We start from the raw sequence: 26,017 nt of genomic DNA on the forward strand, positions 1-26,017 counted from the left end.
TCACGTCATGCACATTTCATTTCCAGTAGGGTGTAACACACACACACACACACTACCTACTCATTGCTACTTATTCTTGGGTATTGGTAGATTGTCAAAAAAACTTTTTATTTTTATTTTTTTAAGATGACTGTGGGTAAAAGAAGAATATTATTCTATACATTTAGAGTGCACCTGTTTATAAATGTGTCTGTTTTCTGCATTTCACAGCTATAGTTTACAACATTATAGCCTACAGTAGGGTGGATTTGGGACTGGCAGCTGGCAGTTACCATGGTCCCGTAATTATCAGATCCCCTTTGCTTCCACAGTCATTAGTGACACCTGGTGTTGTCATCTGGAATGATGTCACTCAGTAACAAGATGCACCCAAACACAACCACATCTGTAACAGACATAGGCCTCACTGTATTCCATCATTCACAAAATGCATTTGCAACAAAATGTATGAACATACAAAAAATAATGGTACAGGTCTCCCACCTGTACCATGTACATATTAGTCATTTAGCAGACGCTCTTATCCAGAGCGATTTACAGTAGTGAGTGCATACATTTTTATATATTTTTTCCCATACTGATCCCCCTTGGGAATCGAACCCACAATCCTGGCGTTACAAGCGTTATGCTCTACCAACTCAGCTACACGGTACCACACAGACAGACATAATTACCAAAGGACTTTAATCGTGGCATGTGATATTAATTGTTCAGAGTTACTGTATATCCCAGCTAGAACAAAATGTTCAAAAACAAACTTACACAGAACACCAAGAAAACATTGTGCTAACTTTCTGTGAACCAAATTTATTTGGGATGGCTCTTTGCCTCTACCAGCTTTTTCCTCACATGGGGAACAGAAGGAAACCATTGAAGGTGGTTTGTAGGTCATAACCAATGACATGTGTCCTGCTAATTAAGCGAGCATAGATCTGTTCCCCAAACTCAACAACACGGTAACTCCGTTGGTCACCCATCACCCCCACCAGGAGCACTGTGATCATACACACCAGTAATGGCAACTCCGTCCTTCATCAAGTGCACATTCATTATGTAGTCATTATGTTTGAAGCAGCTTAAGGTAAAGCAATAGATTCCTCTCACTGGTGCTCTGAAGTTGCCTATCTCAGTGGGAAGAATTGAGAGATTAGGATTGACATGCATACGTGTCCACACACTCACAAACATACACAAACGTTAGCGGAGATTGCATTTATGGTAAACGCTGCAATGAGACGAGCTTCAATGTCATACAACTCTTTCCGTGGCCTCCAACTGCTCTTAAATGCAAGTAAAACTAAATGCATGCTCTTGAACCGATCGCTGCCCGCACCTGCCCGCCCATCTAGCATCACTACTCTGGACGGTTCTGACGTAGGTATTTGTAGTTGTCCACATATTCTAGGTGTCTGGTTAGACTGTAAACTCTCCTTCCAGACTCACATCAAGCATCTCCAAACCAAAATTAAATCTATAATCGGCTTCCCATTTCGCAACAAAGCATCCTTCACTCACGCTGCCAAACATACCCTCGTAAAACTGACTATCCTACGGATCCTTGACTTCGGCGATGTCATTTACAAAATAGCCTCCAACACTCTACTCAGCAAATTGGATGCAGTCTATCAAAGTGCCATCCGTTTTGTCACCAAAGCCCCATATACTACCCACCACTGCGACCTGTATGCCCTCGTTGGCTGGCCCTCGCTTCATATTCGTCACCAAACCCACTGGCTCCAGGTCATCTATAAGTCTTTGCTAGGTAAAGCCCCGCCTTATCTCAGCTCACTGGTCACCATAGCAGCCCCTACCCGTAGCATGCGCTCTAGCAGGTATATTTCACTGGTCACCCCCAAAGCCAACTCCTCGTTTGGCAGCCTTTCCTTCCAGTTCTCTGCTGCCAATGACTGGAACGAATTGCAAAAATCACTGAAGCTGGAGTCTTGGAGCAGCTTACAGATGATTGCACCTGTACATAGCCCATCTGTAAATAGCCCACCCAACTACCCCATCCCCCCTTTTTTTATTTTCTCATTTGCACTCCAGTATCTCTACTTGCACATTCATCTTCTGCTCATCTATCACTCTAGTGTTTAATTGCTAAATTGTTATTACTTCACCACTATGGCCTATTTATTGCCTTACCTCCCTAATCTTACTTCATTTGCACACACTGTATATAGACTTTTCTATTGTGTTATTGAATGTACGTTTGTTTATTCCATGTGTAACTCTGTGTTGTTTGTGTCGCACTGCTTTGCTTTATCTTGGCCAGGTCGCAGTTGTAAATGAGAACTTGTTCTCAACTGGCCTACCTGGTTAAATAAAGGTGAAATAAAAAATGTCAGCTCAATCTGAAATTAACTGACATTTCTATCACGCAAGCTAACATGTCAGCGATACAGACTGCATTGAGCCCTTATATAAAATGTGTGAGACAATCAATAGGGTTTGACTCTAAATAGATTTTTGTATGAATTATATAAATACTACTGGTGGATTCCTTGTTCCTTTAGTGGTAGTATGCTGTTATATACATATGTAACTGGGATACATACAATACACTCACCTTGATTATTTTTCTTCAGCTGGTCCATCTCGTTCACTTGAACTGTAATGAATGGAACACCAATAGTTGAGAACTATTCAAACTTATTCTGACTACTTCTCAGCAAACCCAAAATGACTACATTATCCTACCCTCAGTCTCTCTCTGCAGGGATACCAACTTGGAATCCAACACGTTTAGTTCTTCAATCTGGTTATCCTGCAATTTCAGCTTCAATTCCAGAACTACAAAAATATAAGGTACATAATCAATCTATTCTAAGACCAATCCCCATTGACCACAATGATAACAACAATTCATCACTTTGAAGTCATAGCCACATTGATAACTAATATTCAATTTTACATTACCTGCATTGTCATTCTTTAGATGTTATTCTTCATGCTTTGTGTCCTCGGTGGCTTTCAGCCTGGCTTCCATGTCTGCCATCTTAATCTGCATCGCGATGATGTCTTCCAGGGAGATTGTTTTTGCTGCTCGGTTCGTCAAGGGATCGATCAGGACACCCATGTTGTCGAGGGATTCACTAAGGATTTAATTTCCATTGTCCTATGCCTGCACCATATTGGGCCCAATGACTCAGGCAAGAGAGCCCAGCAACACAACTACCAAGAGCAGGTTGATGTTTATTGTCAGGAGTCTTGTCCTGGAGGAAGAACTGAGTTGTTTCCCCTTTGATAGGTCAGCTGCAGAGTAAAAATGGCTATATTGTAAAAATGAATTAAATGTAAGGTTACTCTTAGGAAAAACGGTTCTTCGGCTATCCCCATAGGATGAACCCTTTTTGGTTCCAGGTAGAACTCTCTACATTGAACCCAAAAGGGTTCTACCTGGAACCAAAAAGGGTTCTTTAAAGGGTTCTCCTATGAGGACAGCCAAAGAACATTTTAGGTTGTAGATAGAACCTTTTTTTCTAAGAGTGTACATTTAAAATCTAATTATACGACTTTGTGGTTGTGCCAGCTAGTGACCACTCTGCAGAGCTGCCGCCAGAACAAGTTTCATAACGAGAAAATGCTAACCTGCCCACCAACACTGGCATTCTGCTATCTGTGTTTTCTTTGCTGTTGCTGTGCCTCAGCTTTTACAGTCAAGTTCCTGTTCATCATAGATATTTGTCTGAAATTATCTCAGAGGAGTAAGGAAGTATCAGCCCTATTCATCTTTACAGGCAAAATGTCATGTTTAATCAGCTTAATTGGGTTACTGACTAACCATGTTTGAACCGTTGATCCTTTATTGAAGTTATAGCACGTTTGTTTTTCACTGGATTTTTGATTGTGAGTACAATAAAATCATCAACATAAAGAGAACATCATATAAAGGAAAACATACAGAAGAAAACGGAATACATTTACAGAGATTTTCAGGGGTGTGTGCTTAGTCCCTTGACGGCTGCCCCCAGGTGGTGAGGGTAGGCAACAACACATCCGCCACGCTGACCATCAACACAGGAGCCCATCAGGTGTGTGCTTAGTCCCCTCCTGTACTCCCCGTTCACCCACGACTGCGTGGCCGTGCACATCACTGACGACGAGACAGCCTATGGTGAGTTCAGACCTGGTAGTGTGGTGCCAGGACAACAACCACTACCTCAAAGTAAAAATGTAAAAAAGATTGTGGACAACAGGAAACGAAGGGCCGAGCATGCCCCCATTCACATTGATGGGGCTTTAGTGGAGCGGGTCGAGAGCTTCAAGTTCCTCGGTGTCCACATCACTAAGGATCCATCAGGTCCAAACACACCAACACAGTCGTGAAGAAGGCACAATGCCTCAAATCATGAAGAGGGCCCTCCAATCCTCAAAAAGTTCTACAGCTACACCATTGAGAGCATCTTGACTGGCTGCAACACCGCTTGGTATGGCAACTGCTTGGCATCTGACCACAAATGCTACAGAGGGTAGTGCGGATGGCCCATTACATCACTGGGGCCGAGCTCCCTGCCATCCAGGACCTCTATACCAGACGTGTCAACGGAATTGTCAAAGACTCCAGCCACCCAAGTCATAGACTGTTCTCTCTGCTACCACACGGCAATCGGTAACAAAGCACCAAGTCTGGAAGCAACAAGCTTCTACCCCCAAGCCATAAGACCTCAAAATAGTTAGTTGACCAAATAGCTACACTTACAATCTGTATTGTCCCTTTTTGCACTAACTCTGACTCATCACATACACCGCTGCTACTGCTTGCAATCTGTCATTTTATTCCTAGCTATATGTACATACAGTTGAAGTCGGAAGTTTACAAACACGTAGGTTGGAGTCATTAAAACTCGCTTTTCAACCACTACACAAATTTCTTGTTAACAAACTATAGTTTTGGCAAGTCGGTTAGGACACTACTTTGTGCATGACACAAGTAATTTTCCCATCAATTGTTTACAGAGATTATTTCACTTATAATTCACTGTATCACAATTCCAGTGGGTCAGAAGTTTACCTACACTAAGTTGAATGTGCCTTTAAACAGCTTGGAAAATTCCAGAAAATTAGGACATGGCTTTAGAAGCTTCTGATCGGCTAATTGACATTATTTGAGTCAATTGGAGGTGTACCTGTGGATGCATTTCAAGGCCTACCTTCAAACTCAGTGCCTCTTTACTTGACATCATGGGAAAATCAAAAGAAAATCAGCCCAAAAAATTGTAGACCTCCACAAGTCTGGTTCATCCTTGGGAGCAATTTCCAAATGCCTGAAGGTACCACGTTCATCTGTACAAACAATAGTACGCAAGTATCAACACCATGGGACCACGCAGCCGTCATACCGCTCAGGAAGGAGACGCGTTCTGTCTCCTAGAGATGAACGTATTTTGGTGTGAAAAGTGCAAATCATTCCCAGAACAACAGCAAAAGACCTTGTGAAGATACTGGAGGAAACATGTACAAAAGTATCTATATCCACAGTAAAATGTGTCCTATATTGACATAACCTGAAAGGCCGCTCAGCAAGGAAGCTCCAAAACCGCCATAGAAATGCCAGACTACGGTTTGCAAGTACATATGGGGACAAATATCATACTTTTTGGAGAAATGTCCTCTGGTCTGATGAAACAAAAATAGAACTGTTTGGCCATAATGACCATCGTTATGTTTGGAGGAAAAAGGGGGAGGCTTGCAAGCCGAAGGACACCATCCCAACCGTGAAGCACGGGGGTGGCAGCATCATGTTGTGGGGGTGCTTTGCTGCAGGAGGGACTGGTGCACTTCACAAAATAGATGGCATCATGAGGAAGGACAATTATGTGGATATATTGAAGCAACATCTCAAGACATCAGTCAGGAAGTTAAAGCTTGGTCGCTTATGGGTCTTCCAAATGGACAATGACCCCAAGCATACTTCCAAAGTTGTGGCAAAATGGCTTAAGGACAACAAAGTCAAGGTACTGTAGTGGCCATCACAAAGCCCTGACCTCAATCCTATAGAACATTTTTGGGCAGAACTGAAAAAGCATGTGTGAGCAAGGAGGCTTACAAACCTGACTCAGTTACACCAGCTCTGTCAGGAGGAATGGGACAAAATTCACCGAACTTATTGTGGGAAGCTTGTGGAAGGTTACCCAAAACATTTGACCGAAGTTTAAATTGTTTAAGGCAATGCTACCAAATACTAATTGAGTGTATGTAAACTTCTGACCCACTGGGAATGTGATGAAAGTAATAAAATCTGAAATAAATAATTCTCTATTATTCTGACATTTCACATTCTTAAAATAAAGTGGTGATCCTAACTGACACAAGACAGGGAATTTTTACTAGGATTAATTGTCAGGAATTGTGAAAAACTGAGTTTAAATGTATTTGGCTAAGGTGTATGTAAACTTCCGACTTCAACTGTATCTACCTCAATTACCTCGTACCCCTGCACATTGACTCGTTACACCTTGTATTTAGCCAAGTTACTCATTGTGTATCTATTACAGTTTTTCTCGATTACTTAAAACACAAAAACTGGTTCCATTAGCACAAAAACACATACCCTTACGTCATTCCCAAAAACGCACACACATTTCCCATAACCGTAAACACTATTCACCCGTTTCCACACGTTTCAATATTCAAAACGCTTTCTGCAAAACCTTACACAAAAAAGTGCCCAAATAAATCATTAATTGTACTATATTCAGCAAACACATCTCAATATAATTTACTCAAGTCATCACAACCTAAACTCAAAGAGCACACCTTTCTCCAGGTGCAAACACTAAGCGTCAAAATTATTAACACACCAATCAGAAATAGGGCCTAGAGACATGTCCACGTGCTTTGGAACAATGGATCCTAACAATGCCGAAGTTGCAAGACAACAGAGGAAGACAACAACAACAATGACAAGTAATTTCAGATGAAATCCGTGCCACCCTAGATCATCATGTGCTCATACATGTGAGGACTATGAGAGAAGCTGGACAGCTAGTGGAACCCAACCTAACCCATTACACGGTTGCATCCATTGTCCGTACTTTCAGAAAGGAAAACAGGTAATTTGCCTTGTTGTTACTGTGATACATGTAATGTTGTAGTGCATATAGACTGAATCTCCACTTTGTTCTCAGGGTAGTTTTTACCACAGTAATGGATTAACATAGGTCAGTAATGGATGACCATAGGTCAGTAATGGATTAACATAGGTCAGTAATGGATGACCATAGGTCAGTAATGGTCAAAAAAAAAATTGTTGCAGAACTGAGAGGCGGCCATCTATTGGAGGTAGGCGGAGACTTCTCACAGCTGAGCAGGAGACTGCCCTGGTGAATATGGTGATTATTGGCAATAATGTCATCTGTTAGAGGGAAATTCAAACCCAAATAGTTGAAGACCAGGTAGTGTTCCAAGGAATTGACAGCATCAGCATTTCCACCATTGACCGGGTCGTTCAGAAGAACCACATAAGGACAAAGCAGCTGTACCGTGTGCCTTTTGAAAGGAATTCAAACAGTTAAGGAGCAACGATTCCAATATGTGCAGGTAATTGCTTTACTGTACAGAATTTTTACAGTATGTAGAGTATGGCCCATCTCTCCAGCATATCAATACAGTACTGTATAGTAATGTGTTACAGCAACTGCAGTACACAATCTTTCATTCCAGTACAGTTGTACACTACAGTACTGTATTTGTAGTACAGTAAAAAAAAAAAAAACTTCTGTAGAGAATCTTTGAGCTGGATGCCATGGCAGACCCACAGGAGTACATCTTTATCGACGAAGTAGGGTTCAACCTAGCAAAACGCGGTGCATTGTTCACAGTGCTATCATACAAGTTCATGGCCAGAGGAGGCAAAGTCACTCTATGTGCAGCCATCAGCAATCGTGGCGTCCTCCACTGCCATGTCAAAGGGGGTCCATACAACACGGCACAACTCCTTCAATTTCTAGATCAGCTGCATAATAACATTCCTCAACAGGAATGGGAGCCAGGGCAACCAGAGCAAGCCCAAGATGTTGTCATTTGGGATTAAGGGAGTTTCCATTGGGCTGCTCTGGTTCGTGCCTGGTTCAATGACCACCCCAGGTTCACCGTTCTTTTTTTGCCAGCATATTCCCCATTTCTGAATCCGATTGAGGAATTTCTCTCAGCATGGTGGTGGAGTGTATGACCGTAACCCCTACGCACAGCAAAACCTCCTGGAGGCAATGGTGGACACCTGTGGTGATGTGTCTGTGGAGTCAATCCAGGGTTTTCTAAGGCACACAAGGGCATTTTTCCCCACGCTGCCTGGCAAGAGAAAACATGTGACGTTGATGAGATATTATGGCCTGACCCATAATAGCTGAGTAATCTGTACATTTGCTGCATTTGGAAATAAAGCTTTTGGAAATATCGTGTTTTACTGTGCATGGACTCTTCCTTACATGTTTTGTCAGTGTGACATTTCAAAGGTCAGGTTTTTGACCAAAACAGCATATCCAGTAGTATTCCCTTATCGACTAATGTAAGAGGTATTTATTACAGTACTGTTTAAGTTCTCTCACCAGGGTGATCCTGAAAGGGTTATCTGGATAGTCAGTGCTGTGATTTTACAGTTTCAAATTATTTCTCTGAAAACCTATTCTAAACATTTTGGTAGCAGTGTTTTGAATGAATCCCTCCAGTGTGTAACAAACAGTCATGTAGTCTGTGTTTTTGACAGGTTGTGTGTGTTGTCTGAGGGACAAGTCTGAATTGTGGACCCAGAAGTTAGATGTTTGTACCGTTGGGTGAGTTTTTAAAATTGTGTGTGAAGATTTGTGAAAATGGTGAGTAGTTCCAGGAATTGTGTCTAAGCTATTGAGAAACTGTATTATTATGCATTTTCCTTTGAACATGAACCGTTTAAAGAGATACTCTTGCACGTATTAAACCCATATAATGTGTATGCATCCTTCATTACATATCATCTGGAATTATACTGAAAAATATAAAACGCAACAATTTAAAAGATTTTACTCAGTTACAGTTCATATGAGGAAATCAGTCAATTGAAATAAATACATTAGGCCCTAATCTATGGATGTCACATGACTGGGAATACAGATATGCATCGGTTGGTCAGATACATTTATAAAAATTAAAAAATTAAAAAATGGGCCTCACAATGGATCTCAGGATCTCGTCACGGTATTTTTGTGCATTGAAATTGCCATCGATAAAATGCAATTGGGGTCATTATCCGTAGCTTGCCAATATCATAACCCCACCGACACCATAGGGCACTCTGTTCACAACGTTGACATCAGCAAACTGCTCGCCCACACGACGCGGTTGTGAGGCCGGTTGGACATACTGCAAAATTCTCTAAAACAACGTGTTAGATTTAAGGGGTATCCAACGCCATAACATTGCCACCTGCAACAGATCAGATGCAAAAATGTAACAATATGTTTTCACAAGCTGAATGGCCATGATGCGCTAAACCATTTTGACAGCAAAGCAGAATTAAAGAGAGAGGTGGTTAACAGTGCGGTCTTATTGTTCTCAGCTTCTCAGCCGCACTTACTGTACAACCAAGCAAGGCTGCTTTGTACTTCACCATGACATCACTTCCCTGCCATTGACAGAGTGGAAAAAAGTTATTACATCAGCTCAATAAAACATAGGGTTAAATATGATCATTGCATTCTAAGTAAATATATCACATTATCCTCAGGGCTTTTGGATAAAGGGAAACTTTGAAAAACCATTAAAAAGAAAAAGGTCATGGAAATTCATGATACTTACCACAAGTCAGTGTTTGAGGTCATGTAAATAGTAAAGTGTGTTGCTTGAGCGCAAATGACACAACGGCCCTTTGTTGCTTGTTTTATTGCAATGTGTAGATTAGATTTCTTGTGAAAATTCCACATGCAAATTATTATGAACTCTTAAACTTGGGGTAAGGCCACACACAACTTGAGATCAGAGTTCGAAGCCTGTACCAGTAAATGAGGTAACTCTAGAACCATATATGGAAGAGTAGTTTGTTTTGGGAATAGAGGAATCGTTGCCGGTTTGAATCCCAGGGCTCATGAAGAACCTGGGAGAGTAAGCTAGCAATATCATAACCCCACCGACACCATAGGGCACTCTGTTCACAACGTTGACATCAGCAAACTGCTCGCCCACACGACGCGGTTGTGAGGCCAGTTGGACATACTGCAAAATTCTCTAAAACAACGTGTTAGATTTAAGGGATTTAAGGGATTTAAGGGGTTGCTGGCATCAGAACCTCAGGTGCCACTGACTGTCATTGTGCCCTTTAAGCAAGGCACTTAACCCCAAACCTGCTCTGCAGCTGACTCTGTGCTGCTTCCAGCCTCGTGTGTGTGGTCCAGGTGTAAGGAATAAAAATAAGACTGCAAAAAGGACTTTTCTGATAATAAAGTCTTCCATCTTTAAATCAATCTAACATTCAGGTGTGCATGTGTTAAAGTATGGAGTCTACAATGTAATGATATTATAACCAACACAGCCCTTTCCCTGTGCTGCTTTCTCACAAAATAAATATACATTCTTTAGTTCATTTTCCTTGCCCTTTTCACAAAGTTATTTCAGTACAATGTGTCAGTACAACACAAGACGTTTGACATTTAACTCCATTCTTGAAATGAATTCCCACACAGGCAAGTACGGTTCAGACATTTCCCAAGAAGGATCAAATAAATAACCTCATTATTGACAGTAATGCAGTTGGCAGTATGTCCCACTAAATTAAGATGCCATTGATTGATGCTTATCATTAGACACAGCTGGAGAGAAAAGTGTGTTAATCTAAATGATATTGCCACAGTTGGACTCCCAGATGATAATCTTGGTAAGTGTACACACTAACACTGCTGAGGCTTGCCAGCATGAAAATAAACACAATGGTTGAGGGGGGATATAGAATGGTAAGAATTACTGGGGAATTTTCTGTTGCAACTTTCCCCTAGTCTCTTTTTACAACCCTTCTCAAAATTACTTGATTCACACGCTCAAACAGCAGCTTGATATATTTTGGTCCACAGTTAGCAGACCAGTTTTGTAGCAATTAAATGAAAATGGAACACCCATAAGTAATTCTTATTGTGGGCAAACACCTCATTTTGTTCCCAAAATAACATTCTGGCTTCCCTGCTGAACCAAAGCTTTACCCCCTCTGTCTGCCACTAGCCCAGGATATACACCGTCAGAAACTTGAGACAAAATATCCACAGGAAAGTATTATTAAAACGACTTTTCAAAATGCTGATACTGACGTTTTTGTGTCCATCTGAGGCTTGCGTTGTAAATACATGCACAAGACTTGGTTAACAATAGCAGAGCTTGTGCACCCGTTTACATTGCGTGTGCATGCCTCACATCAGTACCAGCGTTTTTAAAAGTTGGTTTAATAAGGTTTTCCTGTGGATATTTTGTCTTAAATTTCTGACTGCATAAGGATGAACCAAGCGGACAACTAGTAGAGTATGTTCAAATTTTTATTATATTCAACATTCTGACCTGCAGAGCTCGTGAGAGAATGTGTTCTGGAAAGTTTATGCCTTTGTGTCAGACTGAATAGTGACTGCAAATATATACAGTTTCAACATGCTAATGTAGTTGCATGTCAACATTGGTAAACTGAGGCGCTTCCTCTATTTGCTGCACTGCCACTCTAATCTCATCCATCAGCAGGCTGTCTTTCTGAGCCGCTCTATTCAATGACCTGTTTTACCTCTCCATTCCGTGGTCCCCATCTTTGTCAGGGAGTTTAGAAGGAACAAAAGTTGGGTGCACGGCATCCTTGGATGGTTTACCTGAAAATAGAAAGTAGTGGTTATTATCTCTCCAAAAGACAGGAGCGCAGAAGCATTGGATGGCAATGTAATTAGATAAAAGTAAGTAATACTAATTTGGTAATGACATTTTACTTAAGATGAAAATACTTAATTTGTCCATTTATTACAATAGATGTTTGTCTTTCTCTCTGTCCCTTAACCTCTCCCAATCTATTATAATCTGAGGCTGGATGTAGGCAAACATCAACGCTTTCCGTGAACTGCACACTTGTTCACTCCCATTCGTGGAATTAAAAGCATAGGATTGGTGTAAGCATAGGCTTTTGCTTACAGGTGAGTTCCATGTGGGGTGGTGGACAAGTGCATACCTCAGGGAAAAGGGTGCATAATTGGGTCGCAAGGCCTGATCTAGCAACCCACAATCTGAGAATATATTTAACGATTGTTAAATAGGGATTATTATTTTCAATAGACCTATTCATCCCTAGCTTTCAATCATCTCACGTTCCACCTGTAACTCTTCCCCAGGTCATTGCTGTAAAAGAGAATGATGTGTTCGAGTAATAAACCTAACGAAGCCGAATGTAGATGAAAGTTGGTGAGTGCAGCCAAGGGAGATGCATCTGTGACAGCTGAAAGTCAGACAGCAAGGCTCCGATCAACATGGCAGTGTCAACATACAGTTGAAGTCGGAAGTTTACATACACTTAGGTTGGAGCCATTAAAACTCGTTTTTCAACCACTCCACAAATTTATCGTTATACTATAGTTTTGGCAAGTCGGTTAGGACATCTACTTTGTCCTTGACACAAGTATTTTTTCCAACAATTGTTTACAGACAGATTATTTCACTGTACACAATTCCAGTAGGTCAGAAATATACATACACCAAGTTGACTGTGCCTTTAAACAGCTTGGAAATTTCCAGAAAAGTATGTCATGGTTTTAGAAGCTTCTGATAGGATAATTGAAATAATTTGAGTCAATTGATGTGTACCTGTGGATGTATTTCAAGGCCTACCTTCAAACTTAATGCCTCTTTGCTTGACATCATGGGAAAATCAAAAGAAATCAGCCAAGTCTGGTTCATCCTTGGGAGCAATTTCCAAATGCCTGAAGGTACCACGTTCATCTGTACAAACAATAGTAGCGAGTAGAAACATCATGGGACCACGCAGCCATCATACCACTCAGGAAGGAAACGCGTTCTGTCTCTTAGAGATTAACATATTTTGGTGCGAAAAGTGCAAATCAATCCCAGAACAACAGCAAAGGTCCTTGTGAAGATGCTGGAGGAAACAGGTACAAAAGTATCTATATCCACAGTAAAACGAGTCCTATATCGACATAACCTGAATGGCCGCTCAGCAAGGAAGAAGCCACTGCTCCAAAACCGCCATAAAAATGTCAGGCTACGGTTTGCAAATACACATGGGGACAAAGCTCGTACTTTTTGGATAAATGTCCTCTGGTCTGATGAAACATAAATAGAACTGTTTGGTCATAATGACCATTATTATGTTTGGAGGAAAAAGGGGGACGCTTGCAAGCCGAGGAACATCATCCCACCCGTAAAGCACGGGGGTGGCAGCATCATGTTGTGGGGGTGCTTTGCTGAAGGAGGGACTGGTGCACTTCACAAAATAGATGGCATCATGAGTAAGGACAATTATGTGGATATATTGAAGCAACATCGCAAATGGGTCGCAAATGGGTCTTCCAAATGGACAATGACCCCAAGCATACTTCCAAAGTTGTGGCAACAAAGTCAAGGTATTGGAGTGGCCATCACAAAGCCCTGACCTCAATCCTATAGAACATTTGTGGGCAGAACTGAAAAAGCGTGTGTGAGCAAGGAGGCCTACAAACCTGACTCAGTTACACCAGCTCTGTCAGGAGGAATGGGCCAAACTTAAACCCAACTTATTGTGGGAAGCTTGTGGAAGGCTACCCGAAACGTTTGACCCAAGTTAAATTGAAAGGAAATGCTACCAAATACTAATTGAGTGTATGTAAACTTCTGACCCACTGGGAATGTGATGAAAGGAATAAAAGCTGAAATAAATCATTCTCTCTACTATTATTCTGATATTTCACTTTCTTAAAATAAAGTGGTGATCTTAACTGTCCTAAGACAGGGAATTTTTACTAGAATTAAATGTCAGGAATTGTGAAAAACTGAGTTTAAATGTATTTGGCAAATGTGTATGTAGTCTTCCAACTTCAACTGTAGCTGCTACTGTATTATTTTTTTTCTTCTGCTTTTCAAAATAAATATTTCTATACCCCCATATCACACTCCCAGACGAAAAACATAACAGGTCTCAATTACCTTCATTTGTATCCCCTGTAGCTTTAGAATCATGGTAAAAGTTGCTTCCCTTTTTAGTCACTTTCACGTGAGTCATCTAAAAACATCCTAATTATTGGTTGACAAATATGGCTGCATGGTGCAGTTGGTGAGAAGCAACTTGAAGGCGACTTCATCAAAAACTGCATGACCTGTGATCCTTTTTATCCCCATAATGCACGTGTCAAACTCATTCCACGGAGGGCAGTGTGTCTGAGGGATTTCGCTCCACCATTATACTTGACTGATGAATTAAGGTCACTAATTTGAAAGGAACTCCTTATCTGGTTGTCTAGGTCTTAATTGAAAGGAAAAAACAAAAACTTGCAGACACTCGGCCCTTCAAGGAATGAGTTTGACACCCCTGGCCTAGACAAAATTGATCTGCTCTAACGCACCCAACATGTTCAGTCAACTTACCGTGTAAAATACGGGTAAATAAATAAAGACAATGACAGCTTTTTTAACAGGCTCTCAAACACTAAAAGGAAAACAGATAGCAGATAAGACAAAACAAAACACATTCACGTTACCCGTAATTAAGCGTGCACTGCAAATCTTCGAATTTGCTGTTGGTAGCCAACCATCTCTATTCATAGCAGTGCTCCACTTTCTTTCGGAAATCTAAAAACTTGAATTGTTTATAGTTTGTTGCAGGTCTCAACGAACACCCGAAAACACAGCAACAAGACCCCTGTGATGACATCATCTTGATATTCAAAGTTTAATTCATTTTACAACAGTAGCTAGCGTTCTCTACAACTGTTTGACTGTGCTCACTACAACCAAAATAACCAAAATATGCCTTGGCCGCCACACAACGGTCTGGTCAAGGGTCCAAGATTCCACCCGATTAGACAATCACCCCATTAAAAGGAAATCACTTTACCAATCACACCTTTTAATGGGGTGATTGTCGTCTAATCGGGTGAAGAGCGTCTGCTAAATGACTTAAATGTAAAATGTAAAAATGTAAGATTTAAAAGGGTCTACAGCGCATGAGCAGTGTGTGTCACTTCCTGGTTTTGACAATTTAGATAGTCAAAACTGACCAGAATTGACTTTTCGTAGCAGGTTAGAATTTACGCGGCAGGTTAGGATAATTAATGTAGCAGGTTAGGAACATGTGGTTAAGGTTACCAAAAAAATAAATGTAATAAAACGTTATAGACGTCAATTTGACAAACGCTATTCCATCTAGCCATTTATTTCCAACAACAGCTAAATACTTATTTTTATAAAATGTTATGTTCATTTGCACAAACAAAGTTGCACAGTTGCACGAGTCCTATATGCGCAAAGTCAAGTTAAATATTTTTTTTAAAGGTCAAAGTTGAAAGTTGATAGGAGAACCACGTGGTTGGAAGATACGCGCGAAAGAGTATCTCAAAAACAAATGTGACAGAGTTCTGAGCTTGTTAGCTAGGAAGTTAAAGTCAATAACATGTTCGCTTGTTATTAAAGTAAAATTGCTAGGCTATTCAGTTCTGGACAGAGTGAACAAGCTTGTGTTACACGAATACCTTATTTGTTGTAGTTGTCTTTTTTGCCGGGACATGATAGCTAGCTGGCTAGATTATTTTGCTAACGTTAATTCTATTGTAACGTGCTAGCTATTTTACAGCTCAAGACGACTGTTTTCTCATATTTAGGGGAGAAAGAGCGAAGGCTTCCTCGAAATTGCAACAATTGTATTTAGTTCGTTTTAAAATACGCGTAAGCTAGCTAGCTAACAAAGTAATGGCAGAAAGACCCGAGGACCTCAATCTACCCAATGCTGTCATCACGCGCATCATCAAGGAGGCGGTGAGTGCGCACACATTTTCTACAGATTTTGTTTCAATAGGAACATACCGGTAAATCAACGATGGGACAAATGCTTGCCATTCCCATTACGAAGCTAAATGGCATATACACAATGGCCAGTTTATTAGGTACACCCATCTAGTACCTGGTCGGACCTCTCTGTAGTCATGAAGGGATGCACCTGGTCAGCAACCATGTTCAGATGCGCTGTGGTGTTCAAACGTTGCTCAATTGGTATCGCGGGACCTAACGTGTGCCAGGAAAACATTCCCCACACCATTACACCACCGTTGACACCAAGCAGGAATGTGGCCATTGACACATGATGCTTACGCCAAATCCTGACTCTGCCATCAACATGACGCAACAGGAACCGGGATTCGTGGGATCTTTTTATGTTTTCCACGCCTCAATTGTTCAGTGTTGGTGATTGTGTGCCCACTAGAGCTGCTTCTTGTTTTTAGCTGAACCCGATCTGGTCATCTACTGCAATAGCCCATCCGTGACAAGTGTAACAGTATAACTTTAGACCGTCCCCTCGCCCCGACACGGGCGCGAACCAGGGACCCTCTGCACACATCAACAACTGACACCCACGAAGCGTCGTTACCCATCGCTCCACAAAAGCCGCGGCCCTTGCAGAGCAAGGGGAAACCCAACTTCAGGTCTCAGAGCAAGTGACGTAACCGATTGAAATGCTATTAGCGCGTACCCGCTAACTAGCTAGCCATTTCACATCCGTTACACTCACCCATCTTTCAACCTTCCTCCTTTTCCGCAGCAACCAGTGATCCGGGTCAACAGCATCAATGTAACAGTATAACTTTATGGCGTCCCCTCGCCCCGACACGGGCGCGAACCAGGGACCCTCTGCACACATCGACAACAGTCACCCACGAAGCGTCGTTACCCATCGCTCCACAAAAGCCGCGGGGAAGGGGAAACCCTACTTAAGTCTCAGAGCAAGTGACGTAACTGATTGAAACGCTACTAGCGCGTACCCGCTAACTAGCTAGCCATTTCACATCCGTTACACAAGGACCAACGAATTGTGCGTTCCGAGATGCCATTCTGCACACCACTGTTGTATTGCAGTTGTTGTTTTTTTTAACTGTTTTTGTTTTGGCCCAACTGTTAGCGTGCACGATTCTTGCCATTCTCCTTCGACCTCTCATCAACGAGCTGTTTTCTCCCACAAGACTGCTGCTGACTGGATGTTTTTTGTTTGTTGCACCATTCTCAGTAAAAGCCCAGGAGGCCGGCCGTTTCTGAAATACTTGAACCAGCGCGCCTGGCACCGATCATTCCACGCTCAGTTGGTTAGGTCACTCGTTTTGCCCATGCAACTGTTCAAGTGAACAGTAACTGGATGCCTGTTTGCCTGCTTTTATATAGCAAGCCACGTGACTCACTGTGTAGGATGAACGGGTGGTGTACCTAATAAACTGGCGTGTGTGTGTAAATAAATGCTGTATCATAAAACAACCATGGATGGAGTAGCTAGTGTTTTTGTGGGTACCTACAATGTCATTATAGATTCATTCTGAACCTAGCCTATACCCAAATCCCAAAGTCTTGTGTGTTTATAGCCCTTGATCATGACTCAGTTCCACATTACACAAGTCATTGGACCAAGACGTCTTCTGTACGGGGGAGTTTTGTTAAGAGCCCCGACGCTCTGAACATTAACACGCATAAGGACCTTCTCTTTCATATCAGCAAGAAATAATTTCAAAAAACAAAAGGTTAAATTAATACACCTATTTATAGGGTCAGTGTTCCCACACAGCCATATCTCCATGTTAGTGTGTGTTTACGGAAAACGGACGGAAGACAGTCGACTATCTGTGTGAACACGTTTGTGGTGTCAGTCTTCCGTTTAATCACTGAAAAATACTCTCGGCTGCAACTGTGTTAACCAGTTAAAACGGTACACAATGTGTATTTTGTATTTGTTTTTTGTAGATAATTCTGATGTGATATGAAAGTAGAGGGATATATGCTTGTAGAACTGTACCGCAATTAAATCAATTTACGTTTAGCTGGGGTATTTGGGAGGTTTTCAGAGCCAATTCAACCCTTTTAAACAACATTTTTAAGGTCCTTGGACTATAGGGAGCAATGTAAGGCTCCTTTTAGTCCACTTTCGGCTCGTGTGTTTAGTTACAACTCATGCTTGCAAATGACAACACTGCCAGCTAATCTAGTAACACTACCCTCACCATTTTATTGTAAATAGCTACCAGATGGGGTGAACGTGTCAAAAGAAGCCAGGCGAGCCATATCYCAAGCTGCCAGTGTATTCGTCCTCTATGCAACATCTTGGTAAGAGAAACTACATGTGCCGGTGCAACAGGTTTATGCAATAAACACTTATTAATTGGCCATTTTATAATACATACTAAAGATACCTTTAAATGTATAAATTCCAGGTGCTTTCAGCACCTGGAATATATACATTTAAAGGTATCTTTCTGAGTGCAACAAATAATATTAATTGACCCCCCCTTTGCCAACAGTGCAAACAATTTTGCCATGAAAGCCAAACGGAAAACTCTAAACGCAACAGATGTGATGTCTGCGATGGAGGAGATGGAGTTTGAACGCTTCTTGCAGCCTCTACGTGAATCTTTGGAGGGTAAATGTTCAAATGATCATCACCGATCAACTTTGAATTTCTTAACAGCCTGTGTGTTTTGGAGACATTGGTCGTGTTTGAGCGCATCATTTATAATCAGTCGCTAATCATCGACTGAGCAGACGGGACAGATCTACACTAAATAAGAACTTATTATGATTTGTAGATCAGTCTGTCTGCTCAACAGCAACTGAGCAGTATTGACACTCTCAAACATGGCCATTGGCTGGCTTGGCCTGAAAATGGCACAGCAATGCATTGTGGTCAGTTCTTGCAGACTGCTTGATGCATTTTAGCCTATTGGAACAATGTTCTGAATTAATGGGGACACTTCTGGTTGTATTACATTCTGTTTTGATTAGAGAACCTGACAAAATGGGAAAATGTAATTGTGACTGCCACCACAGAGGATTATAAGTAGCAGAGGTTGCTGGGTGTAGGCCTAGTTGTCCCATTTAAACCTAATTTATCTAATTTCCCCTTCATTGGAACAATGCACTTTTTTTCTTATTATGGGGTGGATATTTATAGTACTCTATAAAGCTATGGAAAATTGTGACCAGTGTCGACTACAATTGTCCACCTTGCTAACCACTGTGACTTAAGTGAATGCTGTTTTTATAACTGAATGTTGTTCCAATACAGCTTACAAGAAGGGCCAGAAGGGGAAGAAAGAGGCATCGGAACAAAAACGCAAAGATGCAAAGGAGAAAAAGAACGATGTGGAAGAGAACGACAAGAGCAGGGAGGAGGAAGAGGAGGAGGAAGAGCGCATGGAGGAAGACCAGGACGCAGACAATGAGGTTGAAGAGGAAGAAGTTGAGAATTGATAACTGACTTATTCTTCATGTAGTAGAGCACTGATCAGAACACAGATGTGAAGTCAGGGGCCCCGTTTGAGTACTTGAAAAGGCACACTAATATGTAAATATAATAGTCTCTTGGTTTGACCATTTTAAACACATGAACATGTTCCATCCAGCAACAGATACTCTAATACACAGCATTCACAGATTCAGTTGTCAGATCAGTGATTTTATTTTGATGAAGGGTGCTTTTTCAAGGTAAACAAATAGTGCTGTGGCATTAATGTAATAGTTCTATTCTGTTGTCTTCCAGCCACTGGCTCACTCTGAATAAAGGGAGTAGTATTTAGACCAACAACCATCTCCATCAGTTATTTGCTGGAATAAAGCACAATGCAAACCTGCTGTATTCTGATCAGAAAGGCCTTATACCAGTTTTAAGACCATTATTGATATAATTTGTTGATGTTCTCAGATGTACTAATTATCCCAATGTAGATTTGATAGCAACCCAGTTACTCATGTGTTTTGGTAGACTTGGTGTCGACTGACTCTCTCCGTCCTCACTGAACTCTGAAGGATGCAACTCATAGATTTGTGTACCTGACATCCAAATATTAGTCTTTGGCACAAATGAGATCAGCCATGCTTGACCTTAAAAGAATGATGCAGAGAATGTAAAAAATGTTCATAGGCTGTGTGGTTGTTGGTCATGACTCAAACTCTGGCTTTGAAATTAATGATTTGGTCTGTCTGGAATCTTGGGAGATGACAAACTAGGATTAAGGCTTTCAAAATCAGCCATGCAAGTAACTATCATGTCCTTGTCAGGCTACAGATTACCAAAAGTGAGCTAATATTCATATGTTGTAGGTGAATAACTTTTCTTTTCAACAGAAGGCCTCCAGTGAAGACTTGTCTTCAGGGGATTAAACTGTGTACTTTTGTAGCGTTGGATACACTTTTTTCAATAAAGATTTTTGTATAAAGCACTGATTGCTTTTCCTTTAACTGCTAAATTACTTGTGAAGTTAGCTCATCAAACACTTCCCGGTGTCCACTACCCTTTCCACCGCTGCTGAAAAACTAGGGCAGGGGTGTCAAACCTACTCCATGGAAGGCCTAGTGTCTGTAGGTTTTGCAAGTTGACTCACCGAAAAAGCCCACCATTCTTGGGTATTATTTCCAATACCTTCTACAGATGCTGACAAGTGTACTCTAATCCAGATTTTTGTGACTCAGCTTGGGTTAGACCATTGGTGACTTGCACTGGATAGGCTACTATGACAAGAATATTAGCAGCACTGAAATATGTTTTCTATCAGTGGGAAAGATGCGCCGCACCAGGCACACACAGCCCACATTGGCTGGTGCGCTACAGGGGAGCAAGTGATGATTGTGGGCAGGCAGGCTCCGCTCGCTCAAGCGACTCTTGCTTCCCCGTAATCACCAGTTTACTATTTAGCTTTGCCTGGATGAGAAACACAAACTTCTTTACGAAATTGAATACGATACTAGTTTAATATTAAAAGTCTAGCTATTTCTCTCTCTCCCCTTGAGAATAGAAAAATAGCCTGTTTGAATGTCATCTTCCTCTACCCCCCTGCATCCCATAGCAAATAGGACAAATAGGAAATTACAACAAAAAAGTAGCTGAGCACCTGACTTACCATTCATGTATGTAGTAAATAAGTAGTGAAACAGAGTAGAACTTGAAGAGGTAGTGATGAAAAACACATTTGTTTTCATTAGGGAGCGGCAACTAGAAACAAATGCCTAATTACCTGTTATAAATTGGACTCAACTAAATCATTGGTGACTGACTCAGACTCAACTCTTGACTCGAACACAGGGGACTTGGGACACTAAGTGGATAATTTTAGAAAAATTGGTGCTGAATTTTCTACACGTTAGTGCACTCCACTTATAATTAAATGTCCCACAGTGCCAATCATTGGGGTAAACACAGATTAAATTATCAAAAGAGACAGTTCTCCCAAATTACAAAATTACTTTCCTTAAAGCAGATTTATGCTTGACCTGGCAATGTGGTACAGAGGGTGTGAAGCAATTTGGGAGCCTCCAGAGGCTTGTGGTCAAATCAAATGCTGTACACCTCCCAAATGTAACAAATACAGAGGGGCAAGTAGTGTGAACACCCTGATTCCCGCAGAGGCCACAGTGCAGTAAATACTATCTGGTCAATGCAGACGCTGGAAATTCCATAAACCATCCAAACTCTCACGTATCTTAAATTTGTGTAGCGCAAGTTACCTTAAGATGTGGACAAGCACAGAAGGTACATGTACCACTAACTTCCATTAGATATGTGCAACAAAGATTAGAATTCAAGCATTTGCTTATAGGGCCAGGTTTTTAAAGAAGCAGACTGCTCACAGGGTAAGAAACCATATTCCCCTATATTTAGAAGTGGCTCACCACCGCTACATTGTTGCCAATACTGCAAAAACGATTTTAAGGGTTTAAAATATTAATCTGTTGAGACAGGCTTTTAAATAGATACTTTATCATTGAGGCAATGACAAGAACAGCTAGCATGCCATTTGGTCACTTCTAGCAGCATACACTTCTAGTAGCATTAACTCACAACTGTCAAGTTGAACAATATATTGTCTACACTGCCTGTGGACATCTGTTCTACAAAGTGCCAGCAGCAGAGCATGATACCCTAAATTGGCATAATCTTTCAGACATAGACTTGGCATCGCTTTAGCCACTGTATTGAAAAAGTGTGGTGTTCTTCACCGCCAGTGGCATCCTGCTTAAGCCAGGCCCAGCTCCACTTGTTAAACTAGCAATGCCTAATTTAGAAAATTAACCAAATACAGGGAAAACATTAGTTTACAGATAAGTAGCTAACTACCTAGGTCACATTTCATATTTTCTACTGGACCCCAGCAACACGTTATAGCTTGAGGAATGTCAAGAGTCATAACGTTACTGTACCAGTTGATACTATTGTGACTTGGTTAGATTACTAACACTAGCTCATCTGTTGTAACATTACTGTAGCTGTTTAACTATTAGCCAACTAATTTTCACACCATAAACTCAATTTGATCAGTTAAGTAACCACACCAACCTCTTTATTGTTCAGAGGACACGCTGCTGTTAACTGGCAAACTGCCTGCCCACTCTCCCGCAGTCTTTCCCGAGCCACCCCCCCAAACTTATCGGCTCTAAACGAATTAGTGTACCAATTTTATTAAAAACATCAAATTTCACTTCAAGGCACGCAGTTTGCATCCCCGAATGGCGATTTTTTAAAACCCTATAATTACAGCCCTAGACAACCAGGTGGAGAATTGCTTAAGTTACCTCAATTCATCATGAACATGGGATGAAATGAAACCCTGCAGGCACTCAGCACCACTGTGGAACACATTGCACCTATGCCTCTGAGAAACCAATTTGTCCTTTGAGTGAACTATCCTATGTATAATTCAAGGTCAAACATTAACAGCTTTTAACCAGAAAATACAAACACCGCCCAACACTGGATTTCACAGAACACATGCAAAGTGTGTAAATAGTAGGCTGACAGAAAGGTAAATAACTGGCAACAATAAAATAAGACAAAATCAATATTCATGTTTATTTATTTCTCCATTTGATGCTTTACTCAGATGGGCACTCCACCTTGCCACTGTTGATGTCGTCAATGACATCATGGGGAGGGCGGCCATCGATGGTGCAACCCACAGACTGGGCAGTTCCCAGAATCTCCTTGATAGTTCCTGAGAAAATAAAGGCATTAGGACCAGCAGGGGACAATATTTTCTATTGTATGGGGAAGGGGCAATTTTGTTCCAGGCCTTTCGGCACAGAGCTTCCCACTGTCTGGGCAGCCCTGTTTCCTAGAGCTGGGTCCATCTTCGCCTCCACTGGACTACACTCAGTCACAAAGACAGGCAAAGTGGCGGGAGGCGGAATCATAGCAGGTGATTCAGTGACTTTGAGGGGATAGGGGCTCTTACCAGAAAGCTCCCTGGCAATGGAGCGGGGCCTCATCGTGCGGGCAACTGTCACAATCTCATCGAAGGTCACGCTGCCACTGTGCTTGACTGAAAACAAAGACAGAAGGCTTAGATGCGTACACTGGATCTATGAATCATTGCTGGTTGTAAAAACAGATGGGACAGCTATGTACTCGATAAGTGGTTCTTTTGGCACAGTTGTTCCAGGCCTTTCGGCACAGAGTTACCCACTGTCTGGGTAGCCCTGTTTCCTAGAGCTGGGTCCATCTTAGCCTCCACTGGACTATACTCAGTCACTCAGACAGACAGGCAAAGTGGCGGGAGGCTGGAATGTACCCACTACAGGTTAAACTCAAAGCCACATGTTTAAAGTGGCATTAGACACAGGAAAAAGCACAGGGCAACTTACTGTTCTTGACCTTCTTCCTGTCACGAGGGGGCTCCTTCAGGGCCTTGATGATCAACGCTGAAGCAGAGGGCACAACCTCGATCTACAATAGAGCGAGAAACCATGTTAATAACAGATGATTGATAAACATTCAATGGTCAATCCATTTTCAGGGACGTTGTTTGGGAATAGACTTGGTACGTACCGCTGCCTGCCTGTTCACAATGGTCAGCTTGACAGTGATCCTCAGGCCCTTCCAATCTCCGGTGGCCTTGGCGATATCGTCACCAACCTTCTTAGGAGACTAAAAGCCGAAACAAGGAATGTACAGATATAAAATAACAGAAAAGGCATCAAGCGTCAACTTGCTCAATAGTGACAAATTCAGAGACAAATGACAATATTGGCCATTGTTCCAGGCCTTTTGGCACAGAGTTGCCCACTGTCTGGGTAGCCCTGTTTCCTAAAGCTGGGTCCATCTTAGCCACCACTGGACTATACTCAGTCACTCATAGACTGGCAAAGTGGCGGGAGGCTGGTCTGTAGAAAATGGGTAATCAAACCACACCAATCAAATTAAATTGGGAGGAATGCAACACTTACCAGACCCAGGGGTCCAATCTTTGGGGCCAGCGCTGAGGTGGCGCCAACTTCTCCTCCTGTGCATCGCATGTACACTGCATGGGATTAAACAGGATATTTTTGAGGGGGAAGAAACATCCTTATGGACGGTGGTTCACCAGTCAAGAGTTTATAAATCACAAATGAGAGAACCCTCCGTTATTATGAGGGCACCATTGTTCCAGGCCTTTCGGCACAAAGTTGCCCACCACCTGGGCAGCCCTGTTTCCTAGAGCTGGGTCCATCTTAGCCTCCACTGGACTACACTCAGTCACTCAAAGACTGGCAAAGTGGCGGGAGGCTGAATCCTAATAGCAGGCGATTCATTGACTGTCCCAATGCTTAAGGTATTTTATAGAATTTGTCTCTGGGGTGCCAGTGAACCAAAAATACGCCATCACATGTATTCCACTACGGTGAAAACTGGATTTCTGTGACACATTTCAACCATCTAATGCATTACTGTGTAAGTGGCAAATATGACAAGATACATTTGTGGACCACAATCAGAAGAAGGTTAATGCATCCGAGTACAATAAACGTTACCTACTGAAATTCTGCTGTCAACGCCAAATGCCTATGAACAGCAAGTACCTTTGTAGGTCCGTGCAAACTTTCACATAAGTAGGCCACCCAGGCAGAAATTCACAAAAAGACTCAAGACCTGCCTCGAAATCACTCAGTCAAAATGCATCACCTGCTAGGTTGCTACATTTGATTTGCATGCCAAAACAGATTGTAGTTGCTTTAAAATAATGTTAGATGCGAACTTGTAGTCTATCCAGCCCATGTCACACGTGTTTAAAATTAATGGGAATTTGTTGATTTTGGTAGTCAAACTAAAATAAGCACTTAATTTCAATATCCTTCACTTAACAATTCAGTCGCGTCAGAAAGTGTGTTACTTGCAACCACGTGGTGGCAGCTGAGCCGCAGCTACTTGGCTAGGCCAACAGCATCATGGAAATGGGCTATCGTTGGTTACATAGCGGCAACCCAAAAATAGTTCCCTCAACAGAATAGCATATCATGCCATGTTCGTTAGAACGCATCACGAACATATGTAATTTCGCATTTACAATTACATTCAAGATAGTTGTTCATCCTAACTAACGTTACCATTTCATCAGCTCATTACTGAAAGGCCTGCCCCTGCATGGACGCGCCAGACAGAAGTCGACTCCATTTTGGATCTCATCTGAAACAAAACATTTTACAGTAGATGCCACACATACCAACTTTAGTCTCATTGGGGTCGAATTTAGGAGGCATGATGCTGCAGTAGAAGTTGAGCTCAGTTCAGCTTGAGTTGGTGAGGGTGTCGGATGAACCCGGATTCGGGACGACCGATTACTGTTGCACCTTCACCGCTAAAGTGATAAAGGAAAGAACGAGAAATAGGGTGCGTGACATTTTATAGACAGAGAATAACGCGAGATTTGGCCGAAATGACGCTCTGTCATGTCTGTACGTCATTCACACAGTTGATGAGCTGAGGCAGCCGTTTAGACGACAATCACCCAATGGTCAGTACTATCCGGAATCCTTGGGACGTCCCTACCCTAAACCATGCGTTTACTCTTACCCATAATAATAAAGATATTAGCCTTACTACTAG

The 26,017-nt window shown here is 41.8% G+C and overlaps 2 protein-coding genes and 4 non-coding genes across 6 annotated transcripts; 1 reads left to right on the forward strand and 5 right to left on the reverse strand.

Annotated features, from left to right (window-relative positions):
• Window positions 1–15,478: 15,478 nt before the first annotated feature.
• Window positions 15,479–20,384, forward strand: pole3 (polymerase (DNA directed), epsilon 3 (p17 subunit)). Its single transcript, XM_024146469.1, has 4 exons — window positions 15,479–15,948; window positions 18,188–18,273; window positions 18,468–18,586; window positions 19,232–20,384. The coding sequence occupies exons 1-4, from the start codon at window positions 15,883–15,885 to the stop codon at window positions 19,414–19,416; spliced, it is 456 nt and encodes a 151-aa protein (XP_024002237.1). The 5' UTR covers window positions 15,479–15,882; the 3' UTR covers window positions 19,417–20,384.
• Window positions 20,385–22,996: 2,612 nt separating this feature from the next.
• rpl12 (ribosomal protein L12) lies at window positions 22,997–25,794 on the reverse strand. The gene is made up of 6 exons (XM_024146468.2): window positions 25,635–25,794; window positions 24,382–24,455; window positions 23,984–24,082; window positions 23,800–23,881; window positions 23,391–23,477; window positions 22,997–23,150 (listed from the first exon to the last, which is right to left on the reverse strand). The coding sequence occupies exons 1-6, from the start codon at window positions 25,669–25,671 to the stop codon at window positions 23,032–23,034; spliced, it is 498 nt and encodes a 165-aa protein (XP_024002236.1). The 5' UTR covers window positions 25,672–25,794; the 3' UTR covers window positions 22,997–23,031.
• On the reverse strand, window positions 23,216–23,337 carry LOC112080635 (small nucleolar RNA SNORA65). The gene has a single exon (XR_002896206.1). It is a non-coding gene; the product is annotated as a small nucleolar RNA SNORA65 (small nucleolar RNA).
• LOC112080634 (small nucleolar RNA SNORA65) lies at window positions 23,587–23,712 on the reverse strand. Its single transcript, XR_002896205.1, has one exon. It is a non-coding gene; the product is annotated as a small nucleolar RNA SNORA65 (small nucleolar RNA).
• LOC112080637 (small nucleolar RNA SNORA65) lies at window positions 24,187–24,310 on the reverse strand. The gene has a single exon (XR_002896208.1). It is a non-coding gene; the product is annotated as a small nucleolar RNA SNORA65 (small nucleolar RNA).
• On the reverse strand, window positions 24,574–24,697 carry LOC112080636 (small nucleolar RNA SNORA65). The gene has a single exon (XR_002896207.1). It is a non-coding gene; the product is annotated as a small nucleolar RNA SNORA65 (small nucleolar RNA).
• Window positions 25,795–26,017: the final 223 nt, after the last annotated feature.

The sequence above is a fragment of the Salvelinus sp. IW2-2015 genome, unplaced genomic scaffold, assembly GCF_002910315.2.
Source record: "Salvelinus sp. IW2-2015 unplaced genomic scaffold, ASM291031v2 Un_scaffold16393, whole genome shotgun sequence".
NCBI classification, from domain to species: domain Eukaryota; kingdom Metazoa; phylum Chordata; class Actinopteri; order Salmoniformes; family Salmonidae; genus Salvelinus; species Salvelinus sp. IW2-2015.

Excerpts from the sequence above, each read along its gene's own strand:
- rpl12 (XM_024146468.2), bottom strand. The coding sequence starts at position 25,671 with ATGCCTCCTAAATTCGACCCCAATGAGACTAAAGTTG. Across the intron at positions 23,882-23,983 it reads TTGTGAACAGGCAGGCAGCG|ATCGAGGTTGTGCCCTCTGC; the intron begins GTACGTACCAAG and ends GCTCTATTGTAG. Across the intron at positions 23,151-23,390 it reads CATTGCCAGGGAGCTTTCTG|GAACTATCAAGGAGATTCTG; the intron begins GTAAGAGCCCCT and ends TTATTTTCTCAG.